Source organism: Arachis ipaensis, chromosome B8, assembly GCF_059453495.1.
Source record: "Arachis ipaensis isolate K30076 ecotype BB chromosome B8, ASM5945349v1, whole genome shotgun sequence".
Lineage (NCBI taxonomy): Eukaryota > Viridiplantae > Streptophyta > Magnoliopsida > Fabales > Fabaceae > Arachis > Arachis ipaensis.
The window spans coordinates 5,186,535-5,208,116 of NC_142443.1; the positions used below are offsets into that span (position 1 = coordinate 5,186,535).

The following is a 21,582-nucleotide window of genomic DNA, read 5'->3' on the forward strand; positions in this document are numbered from 1 at the left end:
GCAAGACGAAATATATGGAATGTAAGTTCGACTGCCGAAGGAAAAACCCTAATATAGAGGTGAAGATTAGAGAAAACATCCTACAAAAAGTTAAAAATTTTAAATATCTTGGGTGCGTCATACAGGATGTAAATCATAAGATTCAAGCAGGTTGGTCAAAAATGGCGGAGTGCGTCTGGTTTTATATATATGTAACAAAAAAGTACCTTTAAAATTTAAAGGTAAATTATATCGCACTGCTATCAAACCGACTATGCTTTATGATAGAGAGTGTTGGACGGCCAAAAGGGAGCACGAATATAAGTTAAGCGTGGCAGAGATGAAGATTTTGAGATGGATGGGTGGTCATACGCGATTGGATAGAATAAGGAACAAAAATATAATAGAGAGAGTTGGAGTAGTACCTATTATGAAAAAGATGGTAGAATCGTGTCTCAAGTTGTTTGGACATGTGAGAAAAAGACCGACAGAGCAACCAATTAGAAGGGTGGATGAGATGGAAGATGGATAAGAGGTAGAAGGCAGAAGAAGACTTAGAAAGACCACATGAGATGGTCAAACGAGATTTATATGTAAACAGTCTCTCTGTAAACATGATACATGATAGAGTTCAATGGTGTCATTTGATTTATGTAGTCAACTCTATTTAGTGGAGCAAAACTTTGTTATTGTTGTTGTTTGTTTTAATTTTGAATATATTTTTCTTTTCAAACAAGGAATTAAGAAAATGCAGGTCAATTTAAAAATCTACGTCTCCATGTTCGTTGATTTTGTGTTTAAAGCTTCACTTTTATTTATCCGACTTACTTTTTTTGTTGGAAAAAAAAAAGAATATTATATATATATATATATATATTGTAAAGAAATTGTGGAGCTATCAATCAATATCATAGAAAAATAGAGATGACAATTCCTTTCAACAACTAATTATTCAAGGGACGACAAGAAAATTACCGGAATATTTATTACATAAACCCTACTTAATTACCAATAGGACTATGCATACTTATAGCATGGAGAAGATAGAGATTAAAGATGAGATGACAAAATGTTGACCACGTTATCAAATTATAATTAAGTTCTAAACTTAATTAACCATTGTAGGCTGAGTCACATGATGTACTAATAATCATGCCACATTTGATGTTATAGATTTTCCAAGGCAAATTAAAACAAGTACGAGTTGTTCAAGTGAATTGATTTATTCACTTGTCCATTTATATATTGAGGATTAAATTCTGTTTTGTATATATAATAATTTATTGTTTAATGATAAAATTTTTAAATAAAATTTATAGTAGATTAATCTTTTGCTAATCAAATTAAGAAATATTATAGAAAATAAAAAAATTAAAACCAACATCGCTCATAGATTGACTACACAAACTTTACCTTTGGCAAAAGAATGTCTTAATTATAAGTTATAACTATTATTATATCGAAAATGTTTGATAACTAAAGAAAATTAGCCAAAAACAGTCATAACTTGCCTTATTTAGCATTTATTAATTGTTGCGACAATTATAAATACTAAATAAGACAAGTTCTAGCTGTATTTTTTGTCTACCTAACATTACCCTATTTTAAATTTATAACTTAAATTATAAATATTAAATTTTAAATTACAAATCTAAACCTTAAAATTGACTAATATAATTAACTAAAAATGAATTTTTTACACTTTCTCGGTGCATATAATGAAGATGTTGCTAAAAATATGGAATGCACAAAAGTTTACTGAGTGAAATATAACTAACATATTCTTAAACTTAAGATGATGTAAAATTAAATTTAAGCATCCTTTGTCGACCTAGTAGTAATATAAGAGGGGACGCTTCAATAAAGACGTCTAAAACGTCTTTTTTTAAAGATGTTTTTTAATAATTAATATTTAACACATATAATCGATTAAATTGTGTTACTTTTTATCAAAATTAGACAGATAAATCAATTTGACAAAAAAATAGTTAATCAAATTTTGAATCGGTCTGAATTAATATTATTTTTCATAAAAAATGATTACAATATTCCTATTATAGAAAATGACTAAAATACTTTTATTATATATATTAACTTTAAAAATTCTTAATTTTATCCTTTTTTTTCTTCTGTCGTCATAGGATTAGGATTTAGAGTTTTTAATATATATATAGAGAGAGAGATATTTTAATTAGGGATATTATAGTCATTTTTTATAAAAAAATATTAATTTAGACCGATTTAAATTTTAATTTATTAATTTTTTGGCTAAATTAATTTGTCCAGTCTAATTTTAATAAAAATAACACAATTTAATTAATTATATATATTAAATTTTAATTTTTTAAAAATATCTTTAAAAAAAAGGCGTTTTTAACATCTTTATCTAAGTATCTCCATATAAGAGAGTTAGTTGATATATGTACGTTTATTTGAAAGCCAGATTTTAGAGGATAAGGATTTTTTCTTTCTAGATTTTAATTGATTTTAGAAATGAGTGCTTATGATGAATATGCATGCTGACACTACACTAGCAAATTGTCTTCGAAAACAATCTAACTTTCTTATAATTAATTTCAAAATTTCCCAAATCTTCAAATACTGTATCCATCCAAACATCCTTGGAGATCAGAATCTTACACAAAATGACCTCAAGTGAAAAAAACAAAATGGTTTTAAAATGAATTTTTGTAAGTTGGTAGAGCAAAAGTTTATAATATCCGACATGGCAAGATGTGAAAAATGATTAATATTAATTGTGTGTAGTCCGATAAAGTGATACCCCCATGGGGGCATGCACTAGTTGCAATTTGTTTAAGATCTTGAATGAATTAATGTGGTCCCCACTATTCAATTGGGTTCATGCAAGGGAGGTTGTAAGTGGGGATGAACGTACTTCCACCCTCTTATATCTCTCAGTTGACTTCACTTTCTCTGTCTATCTAGTATCATTATCATAATAATCATGGTACCTAAATTCATCTATCTATGTTTATATGTTTGCTTCTCAGGTTTCATCTAAAAAAGAAACAAAAATTCAGCATCTATGCTTATTATAAGAAGAGAACATATATTCACATAAAGGTTTTTCAAGAATTGAAGAATATATGCAATGATTTCAACAAGTATCGAACGAAATCAAGGGTTGATGATGCAGATGTTCCCTACTCCTCCTCCTCCTCCTGGGAGCGAGGATTTGGTGTCACAACAATCTATGGAAATAGTTAATAACTCTTCTGTTGCTTCTTCTTCTTCATCTACAGCTTCTTCTTCACACTCAAGCTCCCTTCTCTTCAATCTCTCTGTTCTCAAGGACAAGCTTAATCAGGTTCAGACCCTCGTTGGTGTTATTCTCTCCCCAGATCAGAACCTTCAGGACTCAACTACCTCCATGGCTGTTTCAAGCATGAACTCCACAATCCAAGAAATCATAGTTACTGCAACTTCAATGATGTTCACCTGCCAACAGATCGCTCTCGCTTTTCCTCCTCCTCCTCCTCCTCCTCCTCCTCCAGGTACCATTGCTACTACTGTTGCTTTCGCCAACAACCACCATGAATTGCACCAACAACATCAAAGGTTATTGATCAATAATAACAATAATAATATTAGAGGTCATGGCCATGGTTTCTTTTCTAGTACTACTGATTCTGAGGCACTGGATAATTGGCTAGGTGAAAGCTATAACAATACTGGTGTTGATTGTAAGGTTAATAATAATAACGATGATGATGATCCAAGTGTTGAAATTAGTGATACCAAAGAAGGAGCAAAGAAGTTGGATATAATTGAATTGGATGCTGAGGATTTGTTGGCGAAATACACACATTACTGCAGTGTTTGTGGGAAGGGGTTCAAGCGCGATGCGAATTTGAGGATGCACATGAGAGCTCATGGGGATGAATACAAAACGAGTGCCGCATTGAGTAACCCTTTGAAGCAGAACAATAACGAGAATGGTGATTGCTTGCCGAAGAAGTACTCGTGCCCTCAAGAAGGGTGTAGGTGGAACCAGAAGCACGCAAAGTTTCAGCCATTGAAGTCAATGATATGTGCAAAGAATCACTACAAGAGAAGCCATTGTCCGAAGATGTACGTGTGCAAGAGGTGCAACCAGAAGCAGTTCTCGGTGCTGTCTGATCTGAGAACACATGAGAAGCACTGTGGGGATCTCAAATGGCAGTGTTCTTGTGGCACCACTTTCTCCAGGAAAGACAAGCTTATGGGACATGTTGCTTTGTTTGTTGGCCACCGAGCCCTTTCCATTGCCTTCCACCAATACAATAGTAAGTCTAGAATAACGTTATCTTATGCAAAAGTATAGTATAGGTAGAGAATGAAAATATTAAACAATGTGAATAATGGATATATCAGATGTTTAATTTACTAGGTGTTCGAATGTTCAATTCATTAGGTGTGCGGATGATTATTCTAATATTAAGATTTAGGTGAGTAATTTGGAATGTAGTGTGTTTTACTTGAATTGGACCAATTTTAAAACTCATTATTCATATTATTCAAGGAAGTCATTAGTTATATAGCATCACCTTTATCTTATTATTATATAAAAAAATACTAATTACTACTAAATTAGTCATTATGTATTTTTGTATATTCATACGCAATGTTTCATAAATTTTCAATCGACAGGTAAAATGTAAATTTTCAATCGACAGGTAAAAGTGAATATAATTTATTGTTTTGAGTTTTAATACGGTAATTCAATAACATATTTTTAGTTTATATTTTTAAATATTAATGACTAATTTTTTATTTTTTAATATTTTTTGATATATACATATATAATATTAATTTAATGTTTAATTTTCGATGTGTAAATAATATTTTTGTTTTCAGTATATACAAAATATTAGTTTGATGGATAACTTTTAGTTGTTATTATATATACTCTCATATTTTCATGTGATCATCACCCATTTTCCATATTTCTTTTATCAAGATATATATATATTTTGATGCTCACTTAGCTAGTTAGCTTAGTCGTCCCTTGTAACCAAGAGACAAGGAATTTTAAATTTCATTTAGGGTACATATAAAAGTATTCGATGACTAATTTCTTATCTTTAAGTAAACTATTTATGACAAAGAACTTAGTTACATTTATGATGAATAATACACACTAGGGAAGAATGGGATATATATATTCTTCGTGCATGACTTTTATTGCAAAAATGAGTTATACCTTCCGAATAGGGTTGGTTAATTCTTGTATTAATTCAAATTTTCATCACATTAAAAATTTTAGGTGCAGCTTAATGGTTGGAAATATGCATGTGTTATGGAATTTTGGCTCAGTATAGTTTGTGGTGCTGAGAAGTGACATGGCCCTTTGAAAATGAAGTGGGACGCTGCTTTGTTGCACTTCATGAATTGAGATCATCTCTCTGGTTGCTATGATTGAAAACATAGTAGTAAGAAAATAATCTCAATAATCTTCTTTAATTGATTAGCTAGCAGTTAATAATTAGTCAACAAAAGTTTTGTACATTCAAAATCTGTGTTGAAGGAATGTATCAATAATGTTATGTATAGAGATACGTATGTTACGTATAGATATAAGATTCGAATGTTGTGTTGGATCCTAAATTTATCTTTTTCTTTTAATTTTTCAAAAATATTATTTTAGTTTCCAAAATTGTACCCAAAAATCATTTTAGTATCTATTTGGTAAATCAAATGTTAGTATTTTTCCTGTGGAAGAAGTATAGGAATCAATTTTTAAGTAGTTATCATTAATGAACTTTTTTATTGTTAAATTATTTTTTTTAATCATCATATTTTAGAAATTTTAAGGTTTACTTTTAGAATTTTAAATTTTAAATTTAAAATATAAAATTAAATAGATATTAGCCGAAAAGAAAATGGCTAAAAGAAAAATTATCAACAACATACGACATGCAGTTCACAAAGTAGAAATGGTAAAAGCTGAAAATCTAACTAACAATAGTATACCACTTATAAAAACCATCATTCTATTCAAAGTTAATTATTTTTACTAATGGAAACTATTTCTCGTTTGTTTTAAATGCTGTTTTTATTTTTAATAAAAAATATGCTTTTCTTTAAAAAAAAAAGTTGAATAAATAGTCATTTTGATATATGAAGAATTTTGATTTTGTCAAAATGGATTCCAACGTTTTTTTATGACAAAATAAATCTTAAGAAATATGAATCGTTTGACAAAATAATCTCAATGTTAAATCTTCATTTTGGACGTTAACGGAGATGACTAGGTGGCACGTGAAATGCTTACATAGAGAGCTAAAGTGATTTACGTGAGATTAATTTATTTTTTAGCCTAAAAAAATCTTAAGTCCCAACTATTTTCTCCATTTTTTATTTTTTGCTCCACCAACTACTCAATTTGGGACTTAGAATTTTTTTAGGCTAAAAGATAAAGAAAAATGCTAGGGCCAGCAACATTTGGGATTTATAGCTATCAAATAGCCATCAATAAGGCTTTTAATAGTGTGAGATTAATGTGAGATTTTATCCAATGGCTCACTCTTCTTTGATGGTTACATGCTGGCCAGAATTTGATAAAATTGCTGGCCTCCTAGACTTTTCCAAAATTGAATACTCGAGCCAACCATGGGCATTAGTTTTTTCGTTGTTTGAATGAAACTAACGGTTGAGTTAAGAAATTAACTAAATTAATTGATGATAGTAAACATTATTTTATTGGACTAATTACTCAATTAGTGTTGATTATTTTTTATTAAGTGTTGCAGGCTAAAATTTATTGTGGCAGCAGCCCAATATGGAACAAGTTGAATCTATTTTAGTGGACAACAATTTCAAATAAAGCCCAATTACAAATAACAAAGAAATCACATGAGCTGAATGGTAAGTAAATATGATTCAAGCCCAAGGCATTCCTCTCAAGCTGTTCTCTCCAAAGCGTTGCCTCTAAAGTAATGTTCACTTTTTCTCTTCGGTCAGAACTCAGAGAAGAAAGAGAGAGAGTTTCGTTCCTAAGTATTCATCAAAAAAGAAAGAAAGAGAAGGGTTAAGTAAAAAGGTTGAGGTCTAATCACTCACATCAAACCATATCAAGAAAAGTCAAAAGCTAAAGGTGATTCATTTTCTTCTACATGCATTTTATTTTCCTCCCTTCATCTCCAACTTTCTGCCAATCCAATTTGGGATACATGAAAAAGATGATCTCTGATAAACACTGTTGTGAATCAAAGGCCAAGATTGTTTCTTGGGGACCAAGTAGTATCTCAAGGATTCAGATTTGGGTTTACCATTAAAAATATTTTTCTTTGCTGTCCTGAGGCTTTCGGTCAAGGAAAAAGGTCAAAACCAAAGTTTCTAATTTGAGGATTAACTGAAAAAAAATGATGTGGTAAATTCCTTCATATTTTACAAATTGTATTTTTTTTTCAATGTATGAATCTGAGAATGTTGGAAGAGGTTAAAGCATCTATATTGCATAAACTAGAACAAAATAATAGCACCAAATGCTGCAAATATTTATAACTAAATACAAGCAAGTGTGGCAGTAAACTCAAAAAACCAATAGACCATCAAATGCTTATACCTAAATACAATTGTGGCAATAAACTCAAGAAACTAAAAAACTATCAAACAAGACTTGTTCAGTACATAACTAATATATTTCTTGTTGAGCCTTAATTTTAAAATACTAAAAAATCATCAAAAATCATTTGAAACCATAAACAAAAAAAAAACTTGCAGTTCATGTTAGGGTCTTGTCTGGGACTTGAGACTGAGACACTTGGTCCACTTTAGAGCTGAATTGTCAAGTTTGGTGTGGGTATGAATTGCATAAATCTACTTGTTATTGAAAGGCTTACTGTTCCTATAGTTTCAACACTCACACATGGCCTTATGCTTAAAGAGGTAGCCCTATTAACTGTTGTAAAAAGCTTCATCACCAATGCTGGTTCTGGATTCACTGGATTTTGAGGCCTAAATGTGGCAAATTTGGCCCTTATTGTAGTGCAGGTGGTTTGGTTGCTGCTGCAGCTGGTCTAGTTGGTCTTTGTGATGCTCATGGTGGTTTGAATGGTGTTGCAGCAGATGATCTTATCTGATCTGTTGATGTAGTAACTCTCTATGGTGGTACTTGAGGTTGGGTTGGGATGACAAATGACTTTGTTGGAACAGCAACTTTTGTCTTTTTTTGTTGTAATCCTTTCTTACTAGAATTTTCTGCTGACTTAATTTTGTGCCTAAGATAAATTCATATAATTTTGTAAGTCTCTGTTTGAGAAAAAAAAAAAAAACCATTCAGTGATATAATACGTAATGATGGTTCTTACTATAGTAGCTTATTCCTGTATCTGAAGATGCCTTTGTGTCAATGCCTCTTCTTCAACTGATTTTAGCACTTGAAGCTTACTCTAAACAAACATAGATAAAATAAGAGATCACATGCACAAAGCCAACAATATTACATATTTTTGTATTATTTTACAATATTCTACTATCATATGTTTTTTAATTATTTTGTTAGAGTATAATTAGAATCAATTAGATCAATTAGCATTATTTAGCATATATGAATATTTATTATAGGATATTACGTTTTTATTATTTTGATTCTCTTAGCACCTATAATACCCTTCTATATTGTATCATTCTATACAATTAGAATACACACAAATTCTTTCTCTACTGCTCTCTCTCTTACCTTTTCTAACATGGTATCAAAAGCATATGTTTTTTCCAAGAAATCATTCATAGCCCTTTTTTTTTTCTTCCGGTAGTGTTCTTTACCTTCGTTTTTTTGATATTTTTCTGACGCTTTGGTTCGTCACCGCCGACTAAAGGTCGGGTTCTACTTCAGGTTCTCCTCTCTCTAGACGTCATCCAACACCATTGGATCTACACCCAGGATCAACGGCACCAGACAGCGCCATGTGTCGAAGCTTTTGGTTATGTCTGTTTTATTCTTCTTCAACCTCGTGAACATAGCAAACTTGAACCTCGGGCTTGCATGTGTTATTTCCTTAGTCATGACACTAAACACAAGAGTTATCGTTGTTGGGATCCTCTCTCTAGACGTATTCGTATATCTTGTCATGTTGTATTTTGGGAGCATCACATGTTTTCTCGGTTCTCCTCATTTGAGTCCATTCTTCCTACTCAGTCACCCTTTTTCACTAACCCCAATGTTGATCTTTTTTCTAGTGATGATTCTACATGATCTATCTCGAGTCAACTTCTACAGTCTCTTACTCTTCTGCCTTCTCCATCTCCCAGTGATTCTAGACTGGAAGTTACAAGAAGCAACACAAGAGAATAGGAGGATATGACAATAACATTACGTAACAACAGCATAGGACCACATTCACAAAAGCAAACAGAAAATCACAACAATACATAGATTCTCTTTCTCTCTTAGGACCATAATCAGTTAACACTTCCAACAGAGAATAACACAACACAATACAAAAGAAAGCTACAATCAAAATCGCACTAACCTTGCACGAATTTTGGGACTAAGGAGCTCATAGTAGCTCCACGCAAGCTAAGCTACGAATGCAACAACGATGACCAACGATCCCATGTCAATTGGGGTCTTTACCGTGAGTCAGTGGAGGTCAATTGGAATGTGAAGGGGTGAAATAGGAGTTTTAGGTGTAATAATCTACCATCTGAAAAGGGCAATATTATAATCTCACATCTAACCCTTCACGTAAGCATTTAACGTGCCACCTAGACATTTCCATTAACGTCCAGAGTGAGGAGTTAACATCGAGACCATTTTGTCAAACAGTTCATATTTTTTGGGTCTATTTTGTCAAAAACAAACTTTGGAGTCTATTTTGACAAAACCAATATTTTTCGGGTGCCAAAATGACTATTTACTCAAAAAAGTTATATGTTGTGCAAACAATTGACTATATATAGTATAATTTAGAATAAACTACTATTTATAGTTTTATACCCATGAATTTTGTAAACGCTGACAAAAGTATCCATCAAACAAGAAAACTAACGTTGTATCCATAAAAGATGGATTTCGTGTGACAAAAGTACTCAAGCCCTAATTTTTTGTTGACTTTTTTAATAAAAATTCCAAATTACCCCATTCTTTATCTTCTTTCCCGAATTTCAAACTTTCACAACCCTCACCAGTCACCACCACCAGCACCTATCCTAATTACCACTGCCTTTCTTCCCTTCCCCCTCTCCATTGCCCCTATTCACCGTTACCACCACTAAATCCCAATCTCCTTCTTTCCTTCATCAGTTCATTTCTTTCAGAGTCACAAAACCTTTTCTCTTTACATACACGCGCTACCTTTTTCCTGAAATCACCTTTTGTTTTTTCACGCTTATCCACTCCATGTGGCCACCGTGGTTGAGCTTGCGGAGCCGCGTTCGCGTCACGCCGCCACCATCTTCGTCGTCGTCGCATTCCAAAACTTTTGCCACTGCCATCAAATCGATGAATGGCATCTTCATCATCAGCGTCGAGAAAGACAATTACAAATCAGAAAGGGATTTCGGGTGCTTAGTTTGATAAAGATGTTCAAACTTATCTCACTCAATTTGGTATTGATATCAACTCTACCCTCGCTTTCCTTCAAGAAAGATCAATCTCCACTGTTCATCTCTTTTGCTTCAAACCCTAATCACTATTTTCCTAAACCTAACTCACAGTTGATGAAACCCTAGGGAGCGTCGCACTCTTGCGGTGAATGGTGGATGACGGTGAATAAAAAAGAAAGGGATTGAAATTTAGTGGTGGTGACGGTAAATGGTGGCAGTAGAGAGAGGGTGAATGGTTAATGACAGTGAATGAAAAAATGAAAGGAATTTGATTTTAGTGGTGGTGATAGTGAATGGTGGCAATGAATAGGGAGAGGGGAGACAATGATAATAAAAAAGGTGCTGATGGTGGTTAGAATTGTGAAAGTTTAAAATTTGGAAAAGAAGATAAAAGGTTGGGGTAATTTGAGAATTTTATCAAAAGTAAAAAAAAAAGGTCAGATTTGGATATTTTTGTCATACGAAACTCATTTTTTATGGGTACAACGTTAATTTCTTTGTTTAATAGATAATTTTATCAGTGTTCACAAAATTCATGGATACGAATGGTAGTTTATTCGTATAATTTAAATAAAAGAATAAAATCAAGATGGTAAGTAGCTTATTCTTCTTTCAAAAAAGGTATTTTAAAAAAAATTATGCACCAAATTATTTCTAATAATGTTCACAATATATAGTTGATAAAAACATAGCTTATCTGTTTCAATTAATTACTTCTTGATAAAATAAAAGATTCAAATGAAAAACTAACTAGTTTTTAGTCCAAATCTGTTTATTTTTTTTATTTTAAATTATAAATTTTAGACTATAAATTTTAAATTGAAAACAACACATTTTAAATTTTTCAAAAAATATGAATTAAAAAATGATTTTATAACAAAAAGTTGATTTCGATGAATAATTTAAAAATTAATTTCCTATGTTCATTCTAAAATAAAATAAATAATGTTCCTTTTTCTTTTTTATAAAAGAAACAACAAAAAATAAGTTAAAAATTTGAAGAATGAATTGTCCCACCACAAAAGTTTTCAAATAGCGCGCCTTTACCGTATGGCCTATACCCGTGGATTCTATGATTCTATCCATTAGACCAGAAACAAATCCATACCGCCCAAACTCCCAAAACAATATCCAACGGTCCACGTCATCGATCCGTATGCAACCCACCCAACCAATCAAATCGCAGCACACTAACCTATATATACTCCACACTAACCAACGAGTATAATTCATCAAAACACCTTACATTCACAGCTCAAACACCAAATCTCTCTCATTTTGCTTAATCTGTGATCTGATGGCGCCGAAGACAGAGAAGAAGCCAGCGGAGAAGAAGCCGGCGGCAGAGAAGGCACCGGCGGAGAAGAAGCCTCGTGCGGAGAAGAAGATCCCTAAGGAAGGCGGTGCTGACAAGAAGAGGAAGAAGGCGAAGAAGAGCGTTGAAACTTACAAGATCTACATATTCAAGGTGTTGAAGCAGGTTCACCCTGACATCGGGATTTCGAGCAAGGCCATGGGGATTATGAACAGCTTCATCAATGACATCTTCGAGAAGCTCGCTCAAGAAGCTTCTAGACTCGCCCGCTACAACAAGAAGCCTACCATTACTTCACGGGAGATTCAAACCGCCGTCAGATTAGTACTCCCCGGCGAGCTCGCTAAGCATGCTGTTTCTGAGGGAACGAAGGCCGTAACCAAGTTCACTAGCTCTTAGATCTTAAAATGTATGCTGATGTTTTCTAAGTATTACTCTGTAATTTCGTTATGAATGGAAATGAAATCCTTATTTTGCCATTGAGGTATTTGAAACCCTATATATATATATATATATATGTTCGAAAAGTGCTATCCCTATCATCACGTGTATTCATTATTTTCAGACTCGACAACTAGTTTATATTTTTGAACTCAATTTTTAACTGTTTTCAAAATTATAAACTTAAATATTTCGTGCGACGTGTGAGTACATAAAAGTTAGTGGTTTTATTTTGTTTGGTTTCATAGTAAACGACTTCTGTAGCAATAGTGAAGTACCTTGAAAGATCATCATGAGATAAAATATCTTATAGTTGTTTATCTGTAAATGAGTGAGAAAGTTAGTCTAATAAGTATGCATAAAAAACTCCCCCGAAATATAGAGACCTCTGAGTAATTTATTAACTTCATAGTTATTAGAATGGGCTATCATGATTAAATCGTAATCTTCTATATATTTTCTATAGCTTGGTTATTTTATCTTTACTTCTCTATGACTTTTTCAGTTTTTCCTGCAAACATGCAATCTCTCGACGCAAAGAATAAAGCAAATGAAATGAGCAAAACTAGGGATGTTCAAAGGCAGGTCGGGTAGAATTTAATTAGATTCAAGTTTGATCCTAAGATTACTGGGCCAATTTTGAGATGACTCAAAAGCAAGCTGAATAAATAGGGTTAAACCAAACCTAATCTGAAAATAAGACTCGTTAAAAATAACATTCGAATTGATAAAATATGTCTTAGATTTAGGCTAGGTCGGATCTTGAACATTCCTAAGTAAAAACATGCTACACGCTACATATTAGGGAATTTATCTTTTAAAAGGTTTTAAAAGCTGAAATGACCATCAAACTACTTTTGTTATGGTTTATTGATTTAGAGGTTTAACTGGTTCAACTAGAATATTCGAATTTTTTAAAAATAATATATAAAAATATAAATAAACACCCAAAAATATATTAATAATTAAAATTATAACACTAATTAAAGTCTTATAATCTCATTTGAGAAGTATACAAACTAATGGTACAATAGCAAAATTAAGTATGAATATACTCTAATGTAAAAGGAAAAAATACAGAAATTTAAAGTATAATACTAACTAATGTCTCATAATTCTATATAAGTAAAATACAAGAGTTAAATTATAAAGAAAAATAGTCAACTAACAAAAATAAACATCAATATATATATATATATTACATGTAATAAAATATTAAAAATAAACAAAATATTTCAGTATAAATGTATTTTAATTTAAAATGTATTCGATGTCCTTAAATTTTTAATGTATATAATTTAAATTAGATGATTATATTAGTATTCTAAAAATAAATTTAATGTATAATAAAAACAATAAATAAATAAATATTCACAAAGGACAAAAAACAACTCCATGAATATGAGAGAAAAAACTTTTCTTTTGGTGGGCTTCGAAAAGTTTGGCCCAAACACCTATGTCGTACAATGTAACCTTTCTATCAAAAATTAAAAACACGACAATCCAGATAGTAGAAGTAGCAGTCGCATATCTAACAATGTAACCCTAGTGGCAAATGAGAATGCTCCTCTTTCCATAGAAAATAGATGTAGCAGCCGCATATCAAACAGCACCACTGTTCAAAACCTAGGAATAGAACATAAAACCCCCCTTTCTTTTTCTTTTGTTTTTGATCACATACATCAGAAGAGGCTCGAACACGAAACCTCTATACAGGGAGGAGGAAATGTCATCTGAACATGAGGTTATCGGCGAACCCTTTCTAATGTGTGAATGTGGTGTGTGCACTCTCTAGTACTGTAGTGTAAGGCAAGGGGAATGGGATTCAAAACATGCAAAGATTATGACAGCTCAATGGCGAATAATAATAAATGAATATATGAAATGCCAAAATTTTGCAAGATATTAGAAATCCTTTTATCCTAGTTTTCCTCTATTACCTAACCTCCTTTCATATCTTTGCTACCAAAAAAATATAACAGCTAGAGGTGATTGTTTTTCTGTACACCAAAAACGCATATCCCTGTACATAGAGGAGTGCGCTCTCCAACCAGAGAAAAAAACATATGGCCTGTGTAAAATAGGCACCTCCCAAATAAAACTTTACAACAATGTGCACCTAAAAAGTATTAGTTCTGTTCAGGCATAGGAACCGGCTTATGTAGTAATGAAGTCCCTTGAAAGATCATCATGCGATAAAATTTCTTATAGTTGTTTATCTGTAAAATGAGTGTGGAAGTTAGTCTAATAAGTAGCAACCAACAAAATCCTAAAGCAAACAAGACAACTAGTTACAAACCTCCTCTTGTTCTAGTTTTGTAAACCCAAATTTACTTGTCCATATTGATTCGGCTTCTTCAGCAGCGGGCAAAACAAGGTGTTTCACATTCAGAGATGCAAGCAGCCTCTCCATGCAAGAAAATAGGCACTGAAAGTAACCCTATACAGAGAGCAAATTCATCTTCGGTTAGAATGTTTGCTGACATTAACCCAATCACTGATTAACTTAAAAAATCATCATCATATACAATATAAAAACAAACAAGAGAAGGGTATCTTTATCACTGAAGTGAATCAAATTACCTTTCCTTGGAAATCTGCTACTGTTGCCACTAGTGGAAGCTCTGCTACTTCTAGCCCAAAGACACGAAATACGCCAGCAGAGACAACAACTTGGCTGCAAAACAATACCGAGGCAAACAAACACCATAATCAGGCATCTTTCAAGTCAAATATACAATATGGGTAAACAAAATTCCATCCTCATCCTTACTTGACAGTAAGCACCGCACAGTACATTCCACCAAAATCTTGACCCCGGATGTTCCTTCTGTTATAATGAACCATTATAAGGGAAAATTGCTTCAGATTCATATATGCCAAGAAAATCAAGTACACCAGAAGAAACACAAGATGCTTACCCAAATAGCATGGTTGGAATAAAATCACGGCCAGAATTAGAATCGACTATAGGATCAAACCTCTCCTGGAAAACCAAATATTTGAAATTAGAATAAAAATCTCACCCCACAAGCTTGGCACTCTCAAAAAAAAAAAGTAAAAGCAAAAAAAAAAAAGACTGGGTCACAATCCATCCCTAACAACAGATAACTTGACAAAATAGAAGCTACACACAAGATACCCACATGGAAGATGGCAACAGCCTTTGAAAGCAATTTTCTAGTGTCAACAGAAGCAGCACGTTTCCAGTTCAGAAGCCTCCATTTAATATCGAGACCATCCCCAGCATCTAAACCTTTCTCTTCATGTTTCCTTTTAATCAAACTTAAAAGGGAATCTGGGAGGCTATTCTCTCCACTAGCCACCAAATTCACAAGAGCAGAATGAATTTGACCACAACTTGTACCACAAAACCAATTCCCTTCAGGTAATTCCTGGTAAATAACCTCAGTCAACAACTGTATGTAACTTTGTAAAACTCAAGGCATGGACAATTTCATTCAAAAGATTAACACAAAAATAGAGGAAATTAAAATACCTCAAGGTTTTGTATGTTATGTTCCTTCAAGCACCCAACGTGATATTCTTTTTCACACTGAAAGAGCACATCAGATGTTTAAAAATAGGTATCATGACAGGTAAATATAAGCAACTAAAAATAAAGGCTTGGCAATCCATAATTCAATAAGTATTACCTGGTCACAAATGATTACTGTCCGAGGACCAAAACTTTTACTGAAATAGTGGAGTCTGCATATTACAACAAAGCAACTGGAGGTTGAGAATATTGTCCAAGTACTAACATGTAAAAGAAAATCAGACGCAAGATTAAAGATAAATGAAGCATGTTGTAACACACAAGTAATAGCAATAACTGTCTTGCATTTCCACTCCATTAGACCAGAGCAGAAAAGTTTATAAACCACACATATAAATCTAACTCAAATTCCTGAAAGAAATAATTCAGGACCATACCTGCATAAGGCACATCCACCGTGGTCAACCTTGTTAGTTTTGACAACACGTACACATCTTCGGTCTTTTGCTTGCGCATTCACATTATGCTCCCCATAAAGATTCTGACAATATTTACAATACCAAGTACCAGTTGGAATGCATGGAAGAGGAACACAATCTGGATATCAAACACACTATCAGCAATTTAGCTTACTCAGAAAATTTGCTTATTCAAATATTATAACAGAGTAACAGACACAGGATGGATCTGTGATCTGTCTGTCAAACATCATAAATCAAATTTCCATTACATTCAGAACATGCACCCATGGTTAGATATTTAGCATTGCACCCATGGTTAGATATTTAGCATTTAAAGTTCATAAATTAACTATACAAGCATTAATTCTCAGTAATAATAAAAACAATATTTTACAAAATCCTAAGCTGCTTGTAGGATGAAGTCTAAAGAACCAACAAGTAACTGGATGCCCTTCCATTTGGGTTATAAAAGTCATATGAAAGAAATATACAATGATAAATGAATTTCAGATATTTAGTAAATTATAACTAGCAGTCGTATTAAGACCAACATTATTTGAAAGGTGTTGCAGAACACTTTTCTATATTCTCAGTTAACTGTCTTTTTGAATTGACGTTTTAGAAACTGTTGTACCATGGACTTGCTCTCAACTCTCTATTCTTTTTAGGATGGCAATGGAAAAAGGCTGCAGCTATTCATTTGCTATTTCTATTTGTTATCAAGTCCCTTCTTCTGATCTGTTCATCTAACTTAAGGCATGCATCCCCAACTTGAATAAAGGATGGGGTCATAAACTGAACAGAACTTACAATATTTATGAGTTATTCATATTTTTTCCACGCTCCAACAGAACATATATTACCAAGCTAGAGTCAGGATACAAACCAAAGGAGGTGAAATTTCAATATTGGAGACATATCATAACTCCAAATTCAAACATATCAGAAAGTTTTTAATGGTGTGATCAAGGTTTCCATGACTCAAAATCAAGAAGCGTTTTGCATAAATAACTTTAAACAACAGAGAGCAAACAGTTCACCTATGTGAAAAGCTCTTGGACATCCATCACAGCACAAAAGATCCCCTCCATCTTCACAAATGCTGCAGAGGTCATCATTTTCACTGATAGCGAACCTCCGATCTTTTGATAAAGAGATGGACAAATCATGAAGTGAAACTCCATCAGGTGTGTATATGTGCAAGTAACTGCAATACAATGACTCAGTGTTAAACAGCATGTAAATGTTGGTCAATTTCACAAAAACCACAATTCAATACATAGCAGCAAAAATGGAGGCCACTTAATTTCATAAAAGTTTAAAAAAATGGGGGGAAAAGAAAAAGAAAGAAACAAGACAGAAAAAGTGATAGAAGAAAAACAGAGCTAGATACACAAAGCAGGTAAATCAGACAACCAATTTCATGCAATGCAAAATGCAGTTGCACGGCGCAGATATGCCCTACAACTACAAGCAATTCAATGAAAAGCTAGATACACAAACCAGTTTAACAACAGAGTAAAACTGTGATGAGCTGTTTAATGCATATGGCAAAATAGTAGATACTCACGGCTTGCGTCGAGATGCCAAGCCAGCATGGGCTTCAAACTGAGAGGCACTGACCTGCACATGAAAGTTTTTAAGAATTAGAAACCCAAAAAAAAAAAAAGAGAAACATAAACAATGCCCTGTATTTGGCAAAACATAGAATACATCGAAAGGAAAAGCACCTCAGATTTGCAGCAGGTACAAAAAATTCCATATCCCTTCTTGTAACCTACCAGCTTTTTCTGCTCACATAATAAAAACACACTTAGAACCAAGCAAGGAAAGTCATAAAAATAGGTAAAGCGGAAGAACTGTCAACTAAAGCAACCTCTCCATGAGCATAGTAAGCTAGTTCAGTTCCATCTGCCAGCACGTCTTCCTCGAATACCAACTTATGCAACCGTAGGTCCCTAAAAACAAAAAATAAAATAAATTGTATGATAATAATTAAATGGGAAAAAACGTAAAAGCCTGATAAGAATAAAAGATGACGAAGTTATCGCACACTATATATATATATATATATATCCACACACATTTTGAGTTTTAAATGAAGCAAATGTTTCAGATAAGTTCTTTGCAAACATACTTTCTAGTAATTCTTCCCTGGCTCCTGCCATGAGATGTGCTATGCTTCATTCCATTGTTTAAGGACTTTGGAACTGCAACTTGCTCTGGTTCTGATTGTGGTTCTGGTGATCTGGAATAGTTAAAATGTGCATGCATTATACAACAGATAGTTGAAATTTAATAATATATCACATAGCATCAACCATGTTTATTCAAATAAAAGGAAGCACTGTGTTCATTGTAGCTCAGTGCACATCACCAGATTCTGCCTATCAAAGTGGGAAGTCATATATGAAATCAACTTGCCATCCTATTTCTAGCAAACAACAGATAAGACTCTATGGTAGAAATTATAAGCCCTCTTTTTATAGCATAGGTAGATATTGAAGTTGGGAAAATGGCTACCAAAGCTTGCAAGAGAATATCAAAGAAGAGGTCTGCAGAGTTTGCTCAACAAAGCACATGTTTATCTTAAATTCTTAAAATGTACCACATTGCACTCATTAGTCAGTATATTGTTCATAAATCACAAAAAGATACCTGGGTTGAACTGCAAATGAAACAATTGTAGTGCTAGTCATGGTGGTTTGAGAAACAGTTTTACTGCCAGTCACAGGAGTTTGGGCAACAATTTTAGTGCTAGTCACAGGAGTTTGGGCAACACTTTTAGTGCTAGTCATAGGAGTTTGGGCAACACTTTTAGTGCTAGTCACAGTATTTTGATCAACACTTTTTGTTTGACGAGGGCTAGGTTGAGTGTCTTTCAACTCCATGCACAAATCACATAGTAGTAGTCTTGATGAACCGTTGCCACCTTCAAATATATACACAACATTTCATCAGAATTACGTGTTACTACACCTGAAATGAGTACAAAAACATAGGCCAAAGGAAAGAAAATTCATTTCAAACCTCTGCAATTAAAACAGATGTTAGACTTCTTCAAAGTGAAACCACCAAGGACCTTTTGGACAGCTTCTTCCATGGTGTCCAAAGGAAAATTCCAGCATGCATTCATGATGTCACGGAGAGTATTCCCATTCTCAAGGTACATATACTCAGGAGGTCGTTTGTTCGCACTACCAGCATGCAGCTCAAACACAGTGGGTGTGACAACCTATTATCGGCATCATAGAAAAACCACATTATTTCCCTATAATATGTTAGAAGGCACAAACACAAGAATACATGTTAATTTTGCTTACCTTGTTCCCTTTACAATCCGGACAATAGCATAAAACCCCCGAGTCACGAATGACTCCTTGAAGCCCTGCTTCTCCAGGCCTCCGTGCCTAGAAATTCCTCAAATGCATCACACTCACGCCTCAAGCAAAAATTTCTCAAACACTAACACTAAAAGAGAACTATCATATAAACAAGAAAAGCAACCAGATAATACCTTCAATCCCCTGACATACTTCACTTGCAGTCCCTCAAGAATCCCGGTGGCGAGAAGGTCCTTCAGCTTGGTAGGGAACCTCTTCATGCCCCTCCTTGATCCCTTTGCTGGAGTTGGAGTTGTGAACTGTGGTGAAGCATCAGTTTCAGTCACAGCCTCAGTTTCATTCTGAACATTATCATCAGCAGCTCCAACACCTACAACAACAATAGCATCACCTTCCCCATCATTCACCATATTGGTATTCTCAGTTTTTTGCTTCAATACCGACCTAGTAAACCTCCTCATAGGCTTCTCCACAGCTACAACTCTCTTCCCCTTATCATCGTCACTGCAAACCAAAACTGGTGTTGTTATCCCAACTGCACCGTGTTCCCCAGAAGCACGTTTTTCCAAAGGTGCACTTTTATCCTCAGGAGAAACTTGCTCCTCTTTATTCTCGATTTCATCCACAACCACACGAGGCTCTTCTTCATTGATGGGTTCCTCATTGATCACAGTCTCCAGCACCACATCACCCTTTGGTTCGTCAACCTCTCCCTCCTCTATCTTCTTCTCCTCCAACAATGATTCCCCAACCTGATTATTCTTCGGCTCATCGTCGCTGTTGATATCCACCACGTCGCTCTTCGCTTCCTCCTCGCTCACGGCGTCGCCAGCCTCCTCCGAATCAATCTTCGCTGTCGCCACACCCGCCACAGCTGCCGTGTACCCATCAACCTCCTCTTGATCCTCATTCTTCGTCGCCGGCGCCTCTTCCTCCACGGAACATGACTTCCTTTGGCGCTTTCTGGCGGGACTGGGCTGAGCCGGAGGCACATTCCGGTTCTTACTGGCACGGGTGCGGCCCAAGGAACCGCCACCGATCTCGGATTGGGCCTTCATGGCGAATGCAAATTCCCTCTTGAGACCCGTCCGTACCCTAGAAAGCATCATGAACTCGTTGGAATCCGTACCCTTCGCCATACAAACAAACAAGCAATAGATTCAGCTCATGTAGACCCAACAACGCTACATGAAAACCATTCGATGAAAAAAATTCAGGTGTTGGCTGAGGCTGAGATTGGTGTTAATGAAAGGTGCGGTGGAAGAATTCAACGGAGGAGGCGTTGAATTAGGGGAAATTTTAGGGTTTCTGAGAAAGGGGGGAAATAACAGATTGAAGAATGGGAAAAGTTGAGATTTGATTTTTTATTTTTGATTTTTGAAAGGGAGAAGAAAGATAGGAAGAGACTGGATTTGGGTGTTTATTGGGGAAAGGGAAGAAGGGTTCCTTCAAGAAGGCGAAGAGCAAGGAGACACCGTGTTTTTTCCTATCTTTTCTTTTTTATTTTTTCATCCAAATTAATCCCATACCGAAACTGCCCCTGAAATCCCAAACTTATTTTTCCTATACGTTAAATTTTAAAAAAATATACAAATCACTCAAAATTTAACTTTAATATACTATTAGTATAAAATAATTTTATATGTATCAAATAAATGATCATTTAAAAAAAATATATAATGATATGACTGTATAAAATTTTTTATATTATCAATATATTAAAATTAAATTCAATAACTAATTATAATCATATCAATAAAAATAATAAATTTTTAAATTTACTATTTTAAAAATTATTTAAACGTATAATTTTAATTAAATAATTATATATTGAAATTAAGTTATTTTTTAATATATTACAAATTATTTTTTCTATTTCTTTTTAAAATTTAATTTTCATACATTTAATTATGTATTTTCAAATATTCAAATAAAAAAGGTAACCAATGTTTAAATGTATTATTTAAAAAATTATCTTATAATGTAAATTTA

General features: G+C 33.7%; 3 protein-coding genes across 3 annotated transcripts; 2 read left to right on the forward strand and 1 right to left on the reverse strand.

The window, feature by feature from the left end:
* Positions 1-2,915: 2,915 nt before the first annotated feature.
* On the forward strand, positions 2,916-5,615 carry LOC107614537 (protein SENSITIVE TO PROTON RHIZOTOXICITY 2-like). Its single transcript, XM_016316729.3, has 2 exons — positions 2,916-4,265; positions 5,246-5,615. Exons 1-2 carry the CDS (start codon positions 3,092-3,094, stop codon positions 5,254-5,256), a joined length of 1,185 nt encoding a protein of 394 aa, XP_016172215.1. The 5' UTR covers positions 2,916-3,091; the 3' UTR covers positions 5,257-5,615.
* A 6,152-nt stretch (positions 5,616-11,767) lies between these two features.
* LOC107614127 (histone H2B) lies at positions 11,768-12,324 on the forward strand. The gene has a single exon (XM_016316352.3). The coding sequence runs from the start codon at positions 11,828-11,830 to the stop codon at positions 12,242-12,244; it is 417 nt and encodes a 138-aa protein (XP_016171838.1). The 5' UTR covers positions 11,768-11,827; the 3' UTR covers positions 12,245-12,324.
* Positions 12,325-14,141: 1,817 nt separating this feature from the next.
* LOC107613145 (uncharacterized) lies at positions 14,142-21,132 on the reverse strand. Its single transcript, XM_016315003.3, has 18 exons — positions 19,764-21,132; positions 19,570-19,656; positions 19,277-19,481; positions 18,905-19,178; positions 18,384-18,494; positions 18,123-18,204; positions 17,977-18,036; positions 17,817-17,869; positions 17,287-17,453; positions 16,223-16,382; positions 15,943-15,997; positions 15,786-15,842; positions 15,433-15,681; positions 15,208-15,272; positions 15,060-15,116; positions 14,870-14,963; positions 14,586-14,726; positions 14,142-14,505 (listed from the first exon to the last, which is right to left on the reverse strand). Exons 1-18 carry the CDS (start codon positions 20,727-20,729, stop codon positions 14,416-14,418), a joined length of 2,973 nt encoding a protein of 990 aa, XP_016170489.1. The 5' UTR covers positions 20,730-21,132; the 3' UTR covers positions 14,142-14,415.
* Positions 21,133-21,582: the final 450 nt, after the last annotated feature.